Below are 13,069 nucleotides of genomic sequence, written 5' to 3'. Positions count from 1 at the left end.
TCCACTCCAGGCCCTATGGCCAGACACCCCATGGGTGCTTCCCAGCCAAGCTCAACCCTGTGACATGACCTTGCTAGCCAGACCCGGGGGTTCCTGACCGTGCAGCCGGTGAGGCTTGTGGCAAAATCCGGACAGGGTCTGGCTTAGCCAGGTCCATCGATGGAGCAGTGCAGGGGCTGGGGGCGCTACAGCCCAAAGGCTCGGTGAAGGGTAAGAGGAGGCTGGACAGCTGCAACACGCCCAGCTCCAGACCCTCAGCACCCAGAGGAAGAGATCCTTCCACGCTCCCTGACCCCCAGGACTCGTGCGCCGCTCCTGGGCATGAACTGCCCAGCTGTCCACGGGAAGCTGACACTCCGTGCCCCATGGGACGATACAAGGTGGACGCAGGGGCGCTTCTGGGGATGGACCAACCCGTCCGGACTGAGGTGGGCCTCCAGGTACTAAGCCCCAACTACCCACCTTAAGATGAAAGACTGCTCAGTGCCCACGCTTGCCACAGATGACTTTATTTGTGAAGCCCCGGGCACAGCCCAGACACACAAAGAGCGCAAAGGGGAAAACACAGAGTGTGGGGGTCGGCTCCAGCGCAGTCCCCACCCTGTCCTGGTCCTTTAGGAGCCTCTGAGCCACAGCTCAGGCTCTGTGGGCCCCGCCCCCGGGGACCGGAGACCAGGTCTGGGCCTACCAAAAAGCACCCCCCAGCATGGCCCCCAGGCCAGTCACAGACATCTCAGCAGCAAGGCGCGGGCCCCACTGGGTCTGGAGCCTGCACCATCCACCCAGCAAGTCCTGCTCCTAGACCCCCAGGGTCTGCCACTGGCTTCTCTTCCTGTCCACATGGCCTGGGAACCAGAGTCTTGCCTTTTGCTGACCGTCCCATAGGCCCACGCCCGTGGCAGTCTCTGCAGTCCAGGCGGAGAGATCAGCCCAGCAGTGATGGAGAGTGTGGATGGCAGTGGCCACGGGACCAGGGCTTAGTGACAGAAGGCAAAGTCGGCCACTAAGTGAGCAGCCCCAGGCAGGGCGGGAAACGCAGCCCAGCCGCGACACAGAGGGGAGGGAGGGTAGACAGACAGCAGCTGCCCAGGCTTTGGGGCAGCCCAGCAGCGCAGGGAAGGCAAGGCGGGAGACGACAGCCACCAGGGCCTCGGGCTGGAGGCGCGGATCAGCAGAGCGCCCTCAGACGGCAAGGAGTTTAATGGCAGAGCAGCTTGCAGCCCTTTCGGGGGGCCAGCTCCCCTCCAGTGGGACCAGGGCCAGTCCAGCAGGGAGACATTAAAAACCCCAACCCTGACAGGAAGCGCACACCTGCACTCACACCACACCGACACGCACACTCGGGGACCGACAGGACACAAGCAACAAAGAGCCTCCCTGCCTCTGGCCGGCTCGAGTCCTTCATCCGCGTCCCTTCCCAAGTCACTGGTCTGGGCTGCGGGCTTGGGGGGACGCTCGCTTCGTGCCTAGACCTTGTACAGCGTCTGCAGCAGACTGTGGCGGGCAAAGGAGCAGGACTCCAGGGCACCATTGGGCCTGTGTGAGGAAAGAGGAGTCAATGTAGGGGGTGGGAGGGAACCCACACAGCTCGGGCCAGAGACCTCAGGCTGCAGCAGGGCCACCATCCCCACTGTGGAGGGGGGATCGGGGCCGTTTCTGAGGCCAGAAATGTGCCAGACTCTCTTTCTCTGACCTTCACGATGACTCTGTGGGGGAGATGATAGAAGCCTGCCTTCTGTGCGCTGCGGGGTGGGGGTGTGTGAAGCTCAGAGCGGTGGGTACCCAGGCCCTACTCTCCACCCAGCAGCCTGTGCGAGGGCCCTTCCAGCGGCCACAGGGCCCCTCACAGATAACGGGCTGGCCACTGTCACCATCAAGATCATGAATCTCGGGGCGCCTGGGTGGTTCAGTGGGTTAAAGCCTCTGCCTTCAGCTCAGTCATGATCTCAAGAGTCCTGGGATCAAGCCCCACATCCCGCTTTCTGCTCAGCAGGGAGCCTGCTTCCTCCTCTCTCTCTGCCTGCCTCTCTGCCTACTTGTAATCTCTGTCTGTCAAATAAATAAATAAAATCTTTAAAAAAATTAAAAAAAAAAAAAAAGATCATGAATCTCGCTACAGAGAAAGAAAGGAGGCTTGGCGAGTGGGGGGTGCAGCCAGGATGTGCGGCCCACAGACGCCGTATCAGACCACTGGGCCAAGAGTCGAGGGAGGGGAAACGTGCCTGTCACTCTGTGGTCACCTCAAAGGCGGCCTAAGGGACAGCTTTTACCAATTCCCCTCTTTTAAGTGGAACAGACAAAGCCTGTGCTGGGGGTGGGGCACACACCCTGCCACTGACCAACAGCACCAAGGGAGAGGGTCTCTTCTTGTGGGTCCAACCCAGCCCTAGGGCAACAGAAAGGCAAAAGGAACAATTCTGACTAGAGGCTGAAAGGAACTGGGCTTTGTCAGGTGGTGGCGGGCAGGGCCAGGGCCAGTAGATGCTCCACGGAACTAAGCCCATGCCGTGGGAACCGGCACAGGGGAGAGTGCACCTGGGCAGGGGAGGGGGGGGCAGGGACATCCAGCTGCAGCCAGGGTGAGGGCCTGCCCTGGACTCTGGCAGAGAGCCAAACACTCAGCTCTTCTCCCAGCACGGGGCTCAAACTCATGACCCCAAGATCGAGAGTCACAAGATCTACCAACTGGGCCAGCCAGGCGTCCACAGCTCGACTTTTCACAATGGCCAGTGCAGGTGCCGCGGAAGGGGTGGTGTCGGCCACAGCGGCGGCGGGGGGTAGGTGTGGTGGTGGCAGGTGGGCAGACATACGAGAGTACGAGGCCCAAGGAGCACAACAGACCGCAAGATGTCACAGTGGCCAAGAGGCCGTGGCGCCGACAGTCCTGGAAGCTGGCCGGGGATCCTCACCACATGGAGCCAGACGACCCCGCAACACTCATCGCCTCTGCCAGGCAAGGACTGTGCTGCGCTCGCTCCCCCCTGCCAGCCTTCCCCAAGGCACTGGATTCCCAGCAACTGTGGAGGGTCTGAGCCACCAGAGACAACCTCATTCAACAGCCTGGTGGGCCAAGTAGGGAGACTAAGGCCTGAGGAAGGCCAGGAGGGGGCTGGGGCCACAGAGGACCTCAGTGAGGACAGGGGACGAGCCCTCCGACCCATCCCTCACAGGCGCTGGGGTGAGAAGGCTCCTTGTTAGCCAACGTAGCCACTGCCCCACCACGGCCCAGGACCCTCCTGCAGGACAAGGCGAAGGTTTCCAGGCTCTGAGCATCTGGTGTCTGCAGGCGAGAGGCACACGTGCGGGTGTGCCAGGCCCTCTAGCTTCAGCCCTGTGGCCAAGGGAACAGACACAGAACTGCTCCCAGAGACTGAGAACAGGACACCGAGCAGCAGCACAGAGAAGCTGGGCAACTCTCCAGTGCTGCTTCCTCATGAGGAAATGGGGGGCCATTCCGTGTCCTCTGTCTCTCTCAGGAAAAGGCACCGAGGGGGGACACTTAAACACAGATGCTGAGAGCCCCGCACAAGGGGAAGCCTCCACGGACTAGGGGTTGCATATGCGAGGTGTGGCTGCCCTGGGGGCTGCGAGGGCACACTCACTTGGTCACGAATGCCAGCAGCAGGGGCGCGAGCGCCTTGGGAAAGTAGTCCTGCTGCACCATGTGGTTCAGCGCCATCAGGGGGCCGTACAAGTTGGCAATGGCCTTGATCTTGTCTTCACTCTGTGAGGGGAACACACAGCACAAGGCAGAGTGAGCTACAAGGCCCCTGGGGTGGCTGAGGTCGAGCTGAGTCCCATCATGGAGGAACGGGGCTTACGGCCCCGGGTCCCAGCAGGACTCTGGCGTGAGTCGGGGTGGGTGGGTAGGCGTGGCCCGAGCTGCCCCTGGTGTCCCCCCTCCCTCCCCGACAGCCTCACCTTGAGCAGACCCATGTGAATGAGGAGCCGGGTAAGGAAGGCGTTGGAGTTGAAAGAGGGGGCGCTGAAGGCCTTCTTCATCAAGGCATCTGCAAAGCAGAAGCAGCCATGGGGTAGCAAGTTTGTTGCAGCGAACGGCCGCCTACCGGCCAAGGGCACGCAGCCCCGGCACACACGGGCTGGGGCCCGCCTCCTGCACGAGTCAGCCCAACACAGGGCGGCAGACTGCGGTCACGGGTCCCAGGCTGAGGGGACAGCCAGCACCGAGGGAAAGGCTCAACCCGCCCGCTGTGACACCTTGCCCTTCTTGTCCTGACCTCACACACTGAAAAGGGGCTTGGGAACCTTGCGTGACCGGGGCTGGTGGGGGTGGGGGGCGGTGGGGGTGGAGATGAAGGAGGCAGATCACCCGGGGGGAGGTTCCAGCCACTCTGGGGGGGCAAGCGGGGATGAGCAGAGAGTTAGGAAAGGAGGGGTGGGGGTCTACAGACACTGGGGCTGCGCGCTGCCGGGCAGCTGTTCTGGGGAAAAGAACGCAGGTAATTTGTTCCCATCAATGCGCACGGGGCTGGGACCACAAGGAGCAGACTTAGGGGCTCCACCCGGCCTCGCCAGCCCCACGGCCTTGCTCCCCACCGGCCCTCCTGCCTCAATGCCACCCACAGCGCACCCACCCAGGACAAAGCGCCACACGGAGCCCCACTCCTCTCTGCCCTGTTCCCGTGCTGAGCTCTTCGTCCCCTCCCTGCCTGGCCAAGCCTGGCCCACCTGGCGGGGCTCAAGGTGCGCAGGGGACACGTGCTGTCACGGAAGCAGCACAGGGAGTGGGGTGGCGAGGGAGGGTCACGACCGGACGAGAGAGCTCTCCGGAAGCCCTGGGAACGCTGCGGGGAAAGCAGGCATCCTGCAGGCTTCCAGGCGGGGGGGACTGTGTGGAGGCTCAGAGATGAGGACAAAAGCTCATGACCTCTCCTGCGGGCGGGCCGCCCCTGGAAGGGCCTTGGGGCTGTCACTATCTGGTCTTCTACGGCAGATGCCACCTGATGAGATCCAACTAGACATAACTGTACGGCTCTGGAAAGGCCTCTGTTCCCCCTTCCGTAAAAAGTAAGACGGGACCGCAGCCAGCCTGCTCCACGGCAAGAACCCAACAAAAGAAAAGGCAGAAGAGAGCGGAGAGCGGTGCCCACATCAGCGCGGCGACCAGGGGCTCCAGCAACTAGACACGTCACCTGAGCCCGGAGCCCGGAGGCAGCAGGGAGGCAGAGCCAGCCACACCCAGGCCAAGCCGCCTTACCTACTGCATCCTGCACAGCTGTCCTCACCGCGGCTTCGTCCTTAAACACAGACGACACCTTCAGGAAGGCGGAGACCACCTTTTCTGGGTCAGAGGTGTCGGTCTGAGGACACAGGAGACAACGGCTGGTCACCAGCGGCCAGAGCTCCAGGGAACGTGTGCCTATACACCGCTGCGGGCTGGAGGAGGCCTGTGTCGCGCCAAGGTCTCCGGGGCTAGGGGGGCAGGGATGGGTCCTGCCTCACCCCGTGCTGTCCCCTGGAGCTAGGCACGGGCCTGGCCCACAGCGGTGTATAGTCCACACAGCCCGTGAGTCCACACAACCATGGTCATTCCCATGGCCTAATGGGCCCCTTCGGATAATCCAAGCTGAACAGATAATGCAAGACGACATTCACGAGCAAGGAAGCTTAATCTCACGGAAGTGGAGACAAGGGGAAAGAACGCGAGTGTCCAGACACAGCGCAGGCCTAAGTGTGACCTCCACTCATGGGGACGGAGGGGACACCGGTTTTGCTGAAAGTTTTGCTGACGCATCTCAACAAGAGATGACGGCTGGTATTAGAGAAAAAAGCGGACCTTTCATCCCATGCATCACGGGAAGAAGAAAAGAACACAAATAAAACGGAAAAAGGACATCAGCCAAAATGCCAGGCCAGCGCGGAGAGCGGGCCCATTGAATTTCTTTTCATTTATCACTTATGCTCATCAAAACTGTTTCCTCATCTGTAACACACGGTAACAGGGTCCACATGGTGGGCTGCCAAAAGGCTTCAATACCAGAACCATGTCGGGAGACTCAGGACAGTGCCTGGCAGACAGGAGGTGCCTGACAGCCGCCGCGGACGATCCGGGCAGTGAGCCAACACACGAGGCTGCAGCAGGGCCCTGGCAGGCACGTGGCCTCCGCAGGAGCCCCAGGAGGACAAGGGTGGGAGGCGGAGCCTAGGTGTGTGCGCACCAGAGCGTCCTGGGAGAACTCCCTAACTCTCCAGGTGTCCCCGGGTGCCGCGTGCCTGCCCGTCGGTGGCCCGCGCGCGTTCCCAGCAGCGCATCATGTGCAGCCCCTGGAGGGAGGCACACACGCGGGTCACACTCACTCGTGTTTCTGTGGGTTTAAAAAACAAACGTCTATGTATCTACCCAGAGGATACAAACACAGTGATTTGAAGGGGTCCCCGCACCCCAGTGCTTATGGTGGCAAGGGCCACTGTAGCCAAACTAGGCAAAGAGCCCAGCTGCGCATCGGCAGATGAAGGGATCAGGATGCGCGATATACACAAGCGGAGTACTACTCAGCCGTCAAAAAGGAAGCTGTAACAATCCGCGATGACGTGGATGGAACTAGAGGATGTTATGCTAAGCAAAGTAAGTCCGATAAAACCAAATATATGATTTCACCCATATGTGGACTTTAAGAAACAAAACAGATGAACACAGGAGAAGGGAAGGAAAAGAAAGAGCAGAGAGAAAGGCAAACCATAAGACTCTCACCTACCGGGAACAAACTGCGGGCTGCCGGAGTCAGGTGGGGGAGGGGACAGGGTGACGAGGGGGGGGGCGGGCATTAAGGAGGACACTTGATTGCATGAACACAGGGTGTTCAGTGCAACCGACGAGTCACTAAACTCTGCCCCCAAAACTAACACACACACAAACACCGGGCAGCCCCCCATTCCCACTGGCAGCCTCCCCTCCAAAGCCCGGGCTCTGCTGGTCCCCGTCTTCCTGCGGCTCCAGAAACCGCAGCTAGCGGCGCGGTCACGCACCTGCTGGGCTATCAGCACCGAGCTCTTGGGTCCGAGGCGCAGCAGCTTCTCCGGAGAGGGGAAAGCCAGGAATGTGGAGGCGTCTGCGGGCGGCGGTGTGGACGGCACGGGGGCCGGCTCCTGAGGGACAGGGGTGCACATGGCTCTGGAGAGGTCCGAACCCAGACTCCTCACCCAGAACACGCTCCCCTCACTCTGGGGGCCTACGGCTCGGAATGCAGTCCTCTCCCTCCCGCTCACAGGCAGGCCCCTAAAGGCTGAGGGGCCCACAGACGCTTCCCTGACTGGCTCCTAGTGCAGGAGCCTCTGCGGTGGGGGCAAGCCCCCTCCTTAGGCCAAGGAGCTCCTCCCTGGGACACACGATGTCCCAAAAGTGACGCAGGAGGCATGTGGGGGTGGAAGGGGACCCCACCAGGAACTCAAGTGGAGCCAGGGGAAGCACCAGAGGTGCCCGGCCATTGGCTCAAATGCTTTCCTAAACTGGGAAAAAAGTGAAATTCAACGTGAGCGCGGGGGTCCTTGTCCAACCCGTAGTTCTCCAGAAGCTGCACTTGGGAGTCTGTGAGGGAACAGACTACGGCCGTCCTGTCGACATCAGCCTCTTAGTGAAGCAAGCGGGACACCAAGTGTCCCAGCTGGGCCACAGTCTCCAGAACGGGAGGCTGTCCCTACGGGTCACCTAAATGGATAGGAAAAGAGTTTCTATTTGTGCTGATTTTTACCCTATTCTTTCAGAAATATTTATATGTGTTTCGTAAGAAACAGTGCAGCTGCATAACACACGCTATAACCCCGTCACAGCGCGCAAATGAACGTGCCTGTGCCGGGGACAGCGAAAGCCGAGAGCAGTACAGCCACACGGCGGAAATTTTCTTCTTTTACTCACAGGCGTGTGTGTTCAAAAACACTTTGCACCCAGGGTACCTAAGTGGATTCCACACCCACCACCCCCTGAAGACGCTTCGGGATTTCACATCCGAGGGCCCAGGCTCTGACCCTGGCAAACGACAAGGAACTCACTCCACTGTTCGGGTCCAGAATCTTCCTTGACGGTGTGGATGGCTCCTCTCCTTGCCCCTGCTGCGGCTCCTCCTCCTCCTCCTCTTCCTCCTCCTCCTCTTCCTCTTCTTCCTCTTCCTCCTCCTCTTCTCCTTCCTCTTCCTCCTCCTCCTCTTCCTCCTCCTCCTCGTCATCCTCGCCCTCGTCATCGCTGCGGAGGGGACTCGGCTAAAGCGGACCCTCCCTGCCCAGTGGCCTACGTTGGCGCCGAGGCCTGGCTCCACACCCCGACACGGCCCGGGCACGTGGGAGGGAGCCCGCAGAGGCCTGGGGGAGCAGCTGCTCCCGGGCTGGGGGGCCACGTGGGTCAGCAGGGAGCCCACTGCTCCCCCAAGGAAGCCCATGTCGTGAACACCAAGGAACCAGATCTCATCCCTGTCCCACATGGGCCCCAGTCCCACTGGGGAAACAGAGAAAAAGAAGAAAATGGTCTATCACAGCTGACTTGGCAGGAACACTGCCCAGGCTGAGATCCCAAGACTGCGCCAACCGTGGCTCACTGCCCACAGAAAGCTGCGGCTGCAGGGGACAGGGGAAGGGGGACTTCTGGAACCACGAGCCTCTTGAGGCCATCGCTGAGCCCCCGGTTCTCAGCGGCAGCACCGGCCTAGCCCTGAGGCGACACAAGTGAGAGGCTGCAGGTGAATGAAGGAGTCCTGGGGGCTAGAAGGGCAGAGGCAACTGGATGCTGACGGCCCACACGACTCCTATCCAGACGGAGGAGACACCCCGCCCACCCCGGCCCCTGCTCCCCCTGCACCTGGGCCCCGCAAACCCCGAACCCCCCACTCGCTTGTACCATCTTCCTTTCCAGACCCCATCTCCAAGTCTGACTGTACAAACAGTCCTGAGCGAGCCCAGCCCCTGCCCCCGGACTTCACTGCTCCCCACCTTAGCGGTCGGCTCAGATCAAAGCTCATCCCTTCGGAAGCCCCCGGCTCACCCGCACCAAAGGGTGCCCGTTCCCAGGCTCTTCCTGCCTCCTTGCCGAACACACGCTAATCCAACGTCCCCGGCCCACCCGCCCCGCCCGAACGACGCGAGTCAGAGACCTTCACGGGCTCCTCGCACCCGTCGCCCTGCAGAGCACCTGGCACAGACAGGGGCTCCAACAGCGGTTTCGGAGCAACTAAAAGCAGAACCACAGGCGCCATGGCTCGCAGCCCCCTACCTGAGGGAGGCCAGCACCTTGGCCATGCTGAAGCCGTCCAGCACTTCCTGAAGCTGCTCGCAGCCCTCCTCTCCCAGTATGTTGCCTGTTCGTGGGCGGGAGGGGGGGACAGGAGGAAGGAAGGTCAAGAGGGCAGCAGGGCCCACGTGGCAGGCCCGGGCCAAGGCCACCGCCCCTCTTACCATTGAGGTCCAGCTTCTCCAGCTCGGTCTTGTCCGCCACGGCCTCGGCAACAGCCAGAGCAGCATCTCTCTTGATTTCACAGAACGACAAGTTCAGCTCCTAAAAATAAGAGGAAGGAGTAGAGGCAAACAGAACCACAGGCCAGGGGACCGGGACCTACTTGAAGCCTCTGTTTTCCCCACGGGAGGGTAAGGCAGGATCTGTCCTCCAGCCAGGCAGAGTAACACCCGCGATAAAAATAATGCCATTTCCGTCGTGGCGTGCCGGGCGCTGGGTGTGTTCTCTCGCGCTACACCCTCCTGACCCCATGGCTCCCTCCTCCCATTTCCAAAATGAAGAAAGCGGCTCCTATCACACAGGTGACAGGACTGCACAGCACGAGAGGGAAGCTGTGCAAGGACTGAGCCACGAACCCAGGCCCTCCCGGCCTTCAAGACTACCCCATCCCTGCCCCGACGGCAGCAACCCGAGCGTGCGGGAAGCCCAGCCCCGCGCGGGGAGACACAGGCGGCGCCGGCACCTTCAGCTTGGGCAGGCCCCCGCGCACGGCCTCTGCGATGGCGACGGCGCCCTTGGAGCGCACCAGGCAGTCCCCGAAGTTGATGACCTCCACCTGCCGCAAGGTCTTCAGCGTCTGCGAGGAGGAAGCCAAGGCCTGGGTGAGGGCAAGCGCCTCCGAGAGCTCACGGCTCACCCCGTCTGTCGTCACACCGTCGCCGCCCCCTCACCTGGCCTTCCCTGAACCTCATCAGCTCGCGTTCCCTCCCAGCTTCTCGCGAACCTCCCTCCACCCTACTTCTGTGCTACGGCCAGAACCTTCTTGAAGCCCAAATCTGACCAAGTCGAACCCCCAACTTAAAACCCTGCACACCTATTACTCATGGGAGAGCCTCGGCGTTAGCAAGAGACCCCCCCACTCCCCGCCCCTCCTCCAGCCTTTAGACACACCCTGAACCCTGGTCATTTCAAACCAGGACCAATGGAACAAGGCTCCCTCCCACCTCTGGGCCTCCCCCACGCTGCGGACCCCTCTGCCCAAAACACCCTTCTCTGTCCACAGTCCATGTGGATAGACCAAGCCCTGTATGACTTGGTCAAAATGTGACTTCTTCCAAAAAGTCTTCCCTAAGTCTGACTTGAACTTCCTGTGTGTTCCCCTACCCTTGCCCACATTTCTGCTAACAGCCCACAGCAGCGGGACTAGCCTTTCGTGCGGCTTGGGGCCCTGTGAGGTCTCGACAGCCAGCCAGCCAGCCAGGTTCGGGCCCTGTGCTCTCGCTGGCCTCTCCCCTCCCTCCCGGGACTAGGAGCTCCTTGGAGGCAGAGTCTGATTCAACTCTGCCTGGCCTGCACGAGGTACAGAGTTCAATTAACAGCTGATGAAAGAATCAATGAGAAAAACAGAAGCCAGGCAGCCTCTGAGAGCAAATCCAGCACCAACAGCTGGGTGTAGAAGCAGCTCAGAGGGAGGAGGTATGGACATGCCCGAAAATGGCACAAGCAAGCCTGTGACATGTGCCCCACTCTGGAATGTTCAAAATAGCCAGGCACATACCTGGTGGAGGGGCAGAGGGGGCTTACCTGATGATGGGTGTGTTCAAAAGGCAGCAGCCAGACCTGCTTACTTCCACCCTGACCCCGCCACTCCCGCCTTACCTTGGCCATAGCCACGGCGCCCTTCTCGGTGAAGGTGTTGTCGTTCAGGTTGATGACCCGTAGCAGGGGGTTGATGGCGAAAGCCTGGGCCAGGGCTGTGACGCCGGGGTGATTGATGCCATTCTGAGGCATGTGGACCTCCTCCAGAGTCCCGATGATCTGTGAGGGGCAGGAAGGACAGAGCAGGGTGGTGGGCTCCCGAGCTATCAGGGTGGATAGGCCCCGCGCCAACAGTATCCAGCGGGCAGAAGGGGAGGGGCTGCCGTCAGCTCAGGCCCAGGTTTGCCCGTGGCTATGCAGCGCACAGATCTCAAAGCACAGCTTTGCGCAGGGTCGTATCTGATGCTCTCCACAATCTCGGGAGGGAGACCTACCTGGACAGAGAAGACTAGGGATCAGAAAGGCTAGTAAGTAACTCAAGCAGGGTCACACCGCTCAGAACACAGGTTCCTGCATCATACACAGGTGTCCTCTACCTCGCAAGGACCCTGGGCGCTGGCCCGGGGGTCAGCCGCAGTCCGTCCCTGTAAACTGCAGCTCCTGGGCCCGTCTTACTCGGGGCTCTCCCGCGCTATTTACACAGCACAACCAGTGCCGCACGTTCCCTGCTGCTCTGCAGCGCGGAATCTTCTCCAACCACCTAGCTCTTGTTCAGCCCCACCTTCCGACACCTCCTTCGCTCTGCATGGAACACTGCGTCCTTATCTGTGGACATTTTCTTGACAGACTGACTCCTATGCTGTCTTCCTATATATACCTCTCATTTTGGACACCTCCTCCCCAAGGAGGGCTTCCAGGATCCCCCTGCCCCCAGGCACGGTCCAGCGCCCTTCTCTGTGCCCCCAGAGCACTGTCCTTCCTCTCTCTCGGTGTTTCTCATCCTGGACTATCGGTGCCACCTTCCTGTCTACACCCCACCAGCCTCTGAGCTCCCAAGGAGAGCCACATCCCAGCCTCTACTGCTACCAAGGATTGAGGCCAGGCGCGCGAGGACTCTCCACCTAGGGGCCTTTTGTAGTTCCACAGTGCCCAGAACAGCACAGGGAGTTCACAGATAAATGCAGGCAGGTAGGCCAGTGAAGGAATATTACCAGTAAGGACTTCTCAGTATCTTCTGGTACCAGACCCTTTGGGCCATCTGCTAAAGCCCATGGCTCCCTCCTGAACATGCTTTAAATTTTTAAGATAAATAATACAGGACTACAAAGGAAATCCATTCAACTGGAAGACAGTCCTCAAAATATTTAGAAAAAACCCCAAATGTGTGCTGCAGCAGTAGATGCCCTCCTTAGTACAAAGGCACCAGGTAACAGTACCCGCGGGCAAGCCCACTGCCACCGCGATGCCGATGAGCAGGAAACAGAGGTTCCAACGTCTCTGTAACAACTGTAACTTGATGTGAAAAATCTGTGATTTCCATACTTGTCACAATCACGGGCATTCTGAACGCTGCTGAGATTTATTCTATGTTCACGATTCAAGGTAACACTAGATTTTAGTTACTTTAGTGGTTGTCAACCATGCAATCTTCCCCCAGCCACATTCAAAGACTCCCTGAATTCTACCCACAGACTAGAGACAGCCCAGGGACCCTGTGCGAAGAGACCCTGTGCGAAGAGCCCCGCTCTAAGGGCACGGGAGGACATCTGCCAGCGGCTCGCACTCACACAGCACACCATCTTCCCACCAGGGACAGCAACCGGGCGGGGGGCAGGGGATGGTGCAGAGAAGGTGTAACCTTTAACGGCACAGAGTTCGCAAGGATGGCAACTGGGCTCCCCAGCTCTGGCGGCAGCAGGAGCTCCCTGCAGCCAGGGGTCCAGTAAGACCCAGGGCACCTTCCGCTGCCATGCTCCCTCTCTGCCCGAGATGAGCTCCAGCAGGGAGACAGTGGGGAATGCCTCTCTGGCCTGAGTGTGATGAATGCTGCCTAGGATACTGTTTGCCAAAGAAAACATTTAAATTAAGAGAAAAGAAAGACTCCCAAGTTCCCACCGCCTTGAGGCAGGCATG

General features: G+C 60.2%; 1 protein-coding gene across 4 annotated transcripts in view; it reads right to left on the bottom strand.

Annotated features, from left to right (window-relative positions):
* Nucleotides 1-493: 493 nt before the first annotated feature.
* RANGAP1 (Ran GTPase activating protein 1) overlaps nucleotides 494-13,069 on the bottom strand; it is a 31,511-nt gene continuing 18,935 nt past the window's right edge. For 3 of the 4 annotated variants that reach the window (XM_032346150.1, XM_032346149.1, XM_032346148.1), the window contains 10 exons: nucleotides 11,057-11,215; nucleotides 9,921-10,034; nucleotides 9,400-9,499; nucleotides 9,218-9,302; nucleotides 8,008-8,197; nucleotides 6,988-7,107; nucleotides 5,219-5,321; nucleotides 3,922-4,010; nucleotides 3,603-3,724; nucleotides 494-1,536 (listed from right to left, as the gene is read on the bottom strand). In XM_032346150.1, coding sequence (XP_032202041.1) covers nucleotides 1,467-1,536; nucleotides 3,603-3,724; nucleotides 3,922-4,010; nucleotides 5,219-5,321; nucleotides 6,988-7,107; nucleotides 8,008-8,197; nucleotides 9,218-9,302; nucleotides 9,400-9,499; nucleotides 9,921-10,034; nucleotides 11,057-11,215 — 1,152 coding nt within the window. In that variant the 3' untranslated portion in view covers nucleotides 494-1,466. Of the gene's footprint in view, nucleotides 1,537-3,602; nucleotides 3,725-3,921; nucleotides 4,011-5,218; nucleotides 5,322-6,987; nucleotides 7,108-8,007; nucleotides 8,198-9,217; nucleotides 9,303-9,399; nucleotides 9,500-9,920; nucleotides 10,035-11,056; nucleotides 11,216-13,069 lie in introns of those variants that run through there. The other variant, XM_032346151.1, reaches the window with a different exon arrangement.

The sequence above is a fragment of the Mustela erminea genome, chromosome 6 (assembly GCF_009829155.1).
Source record: "Mustela erminea isolate mMusErm1 chromosome 6, mMusErm1.Pri, whole genome shotgun sequence".
NCBI classification, from domain to species: Eukaryota; Metazoa; Chordata; class Mammalia; order Carnivora; family Mustelidae; genus Mustela; species Mustela erminea.
Note: the sequence above shows the minus strand (reverse complement) of the source record. Positions and strands in the feature narration are given on the sequence as shown.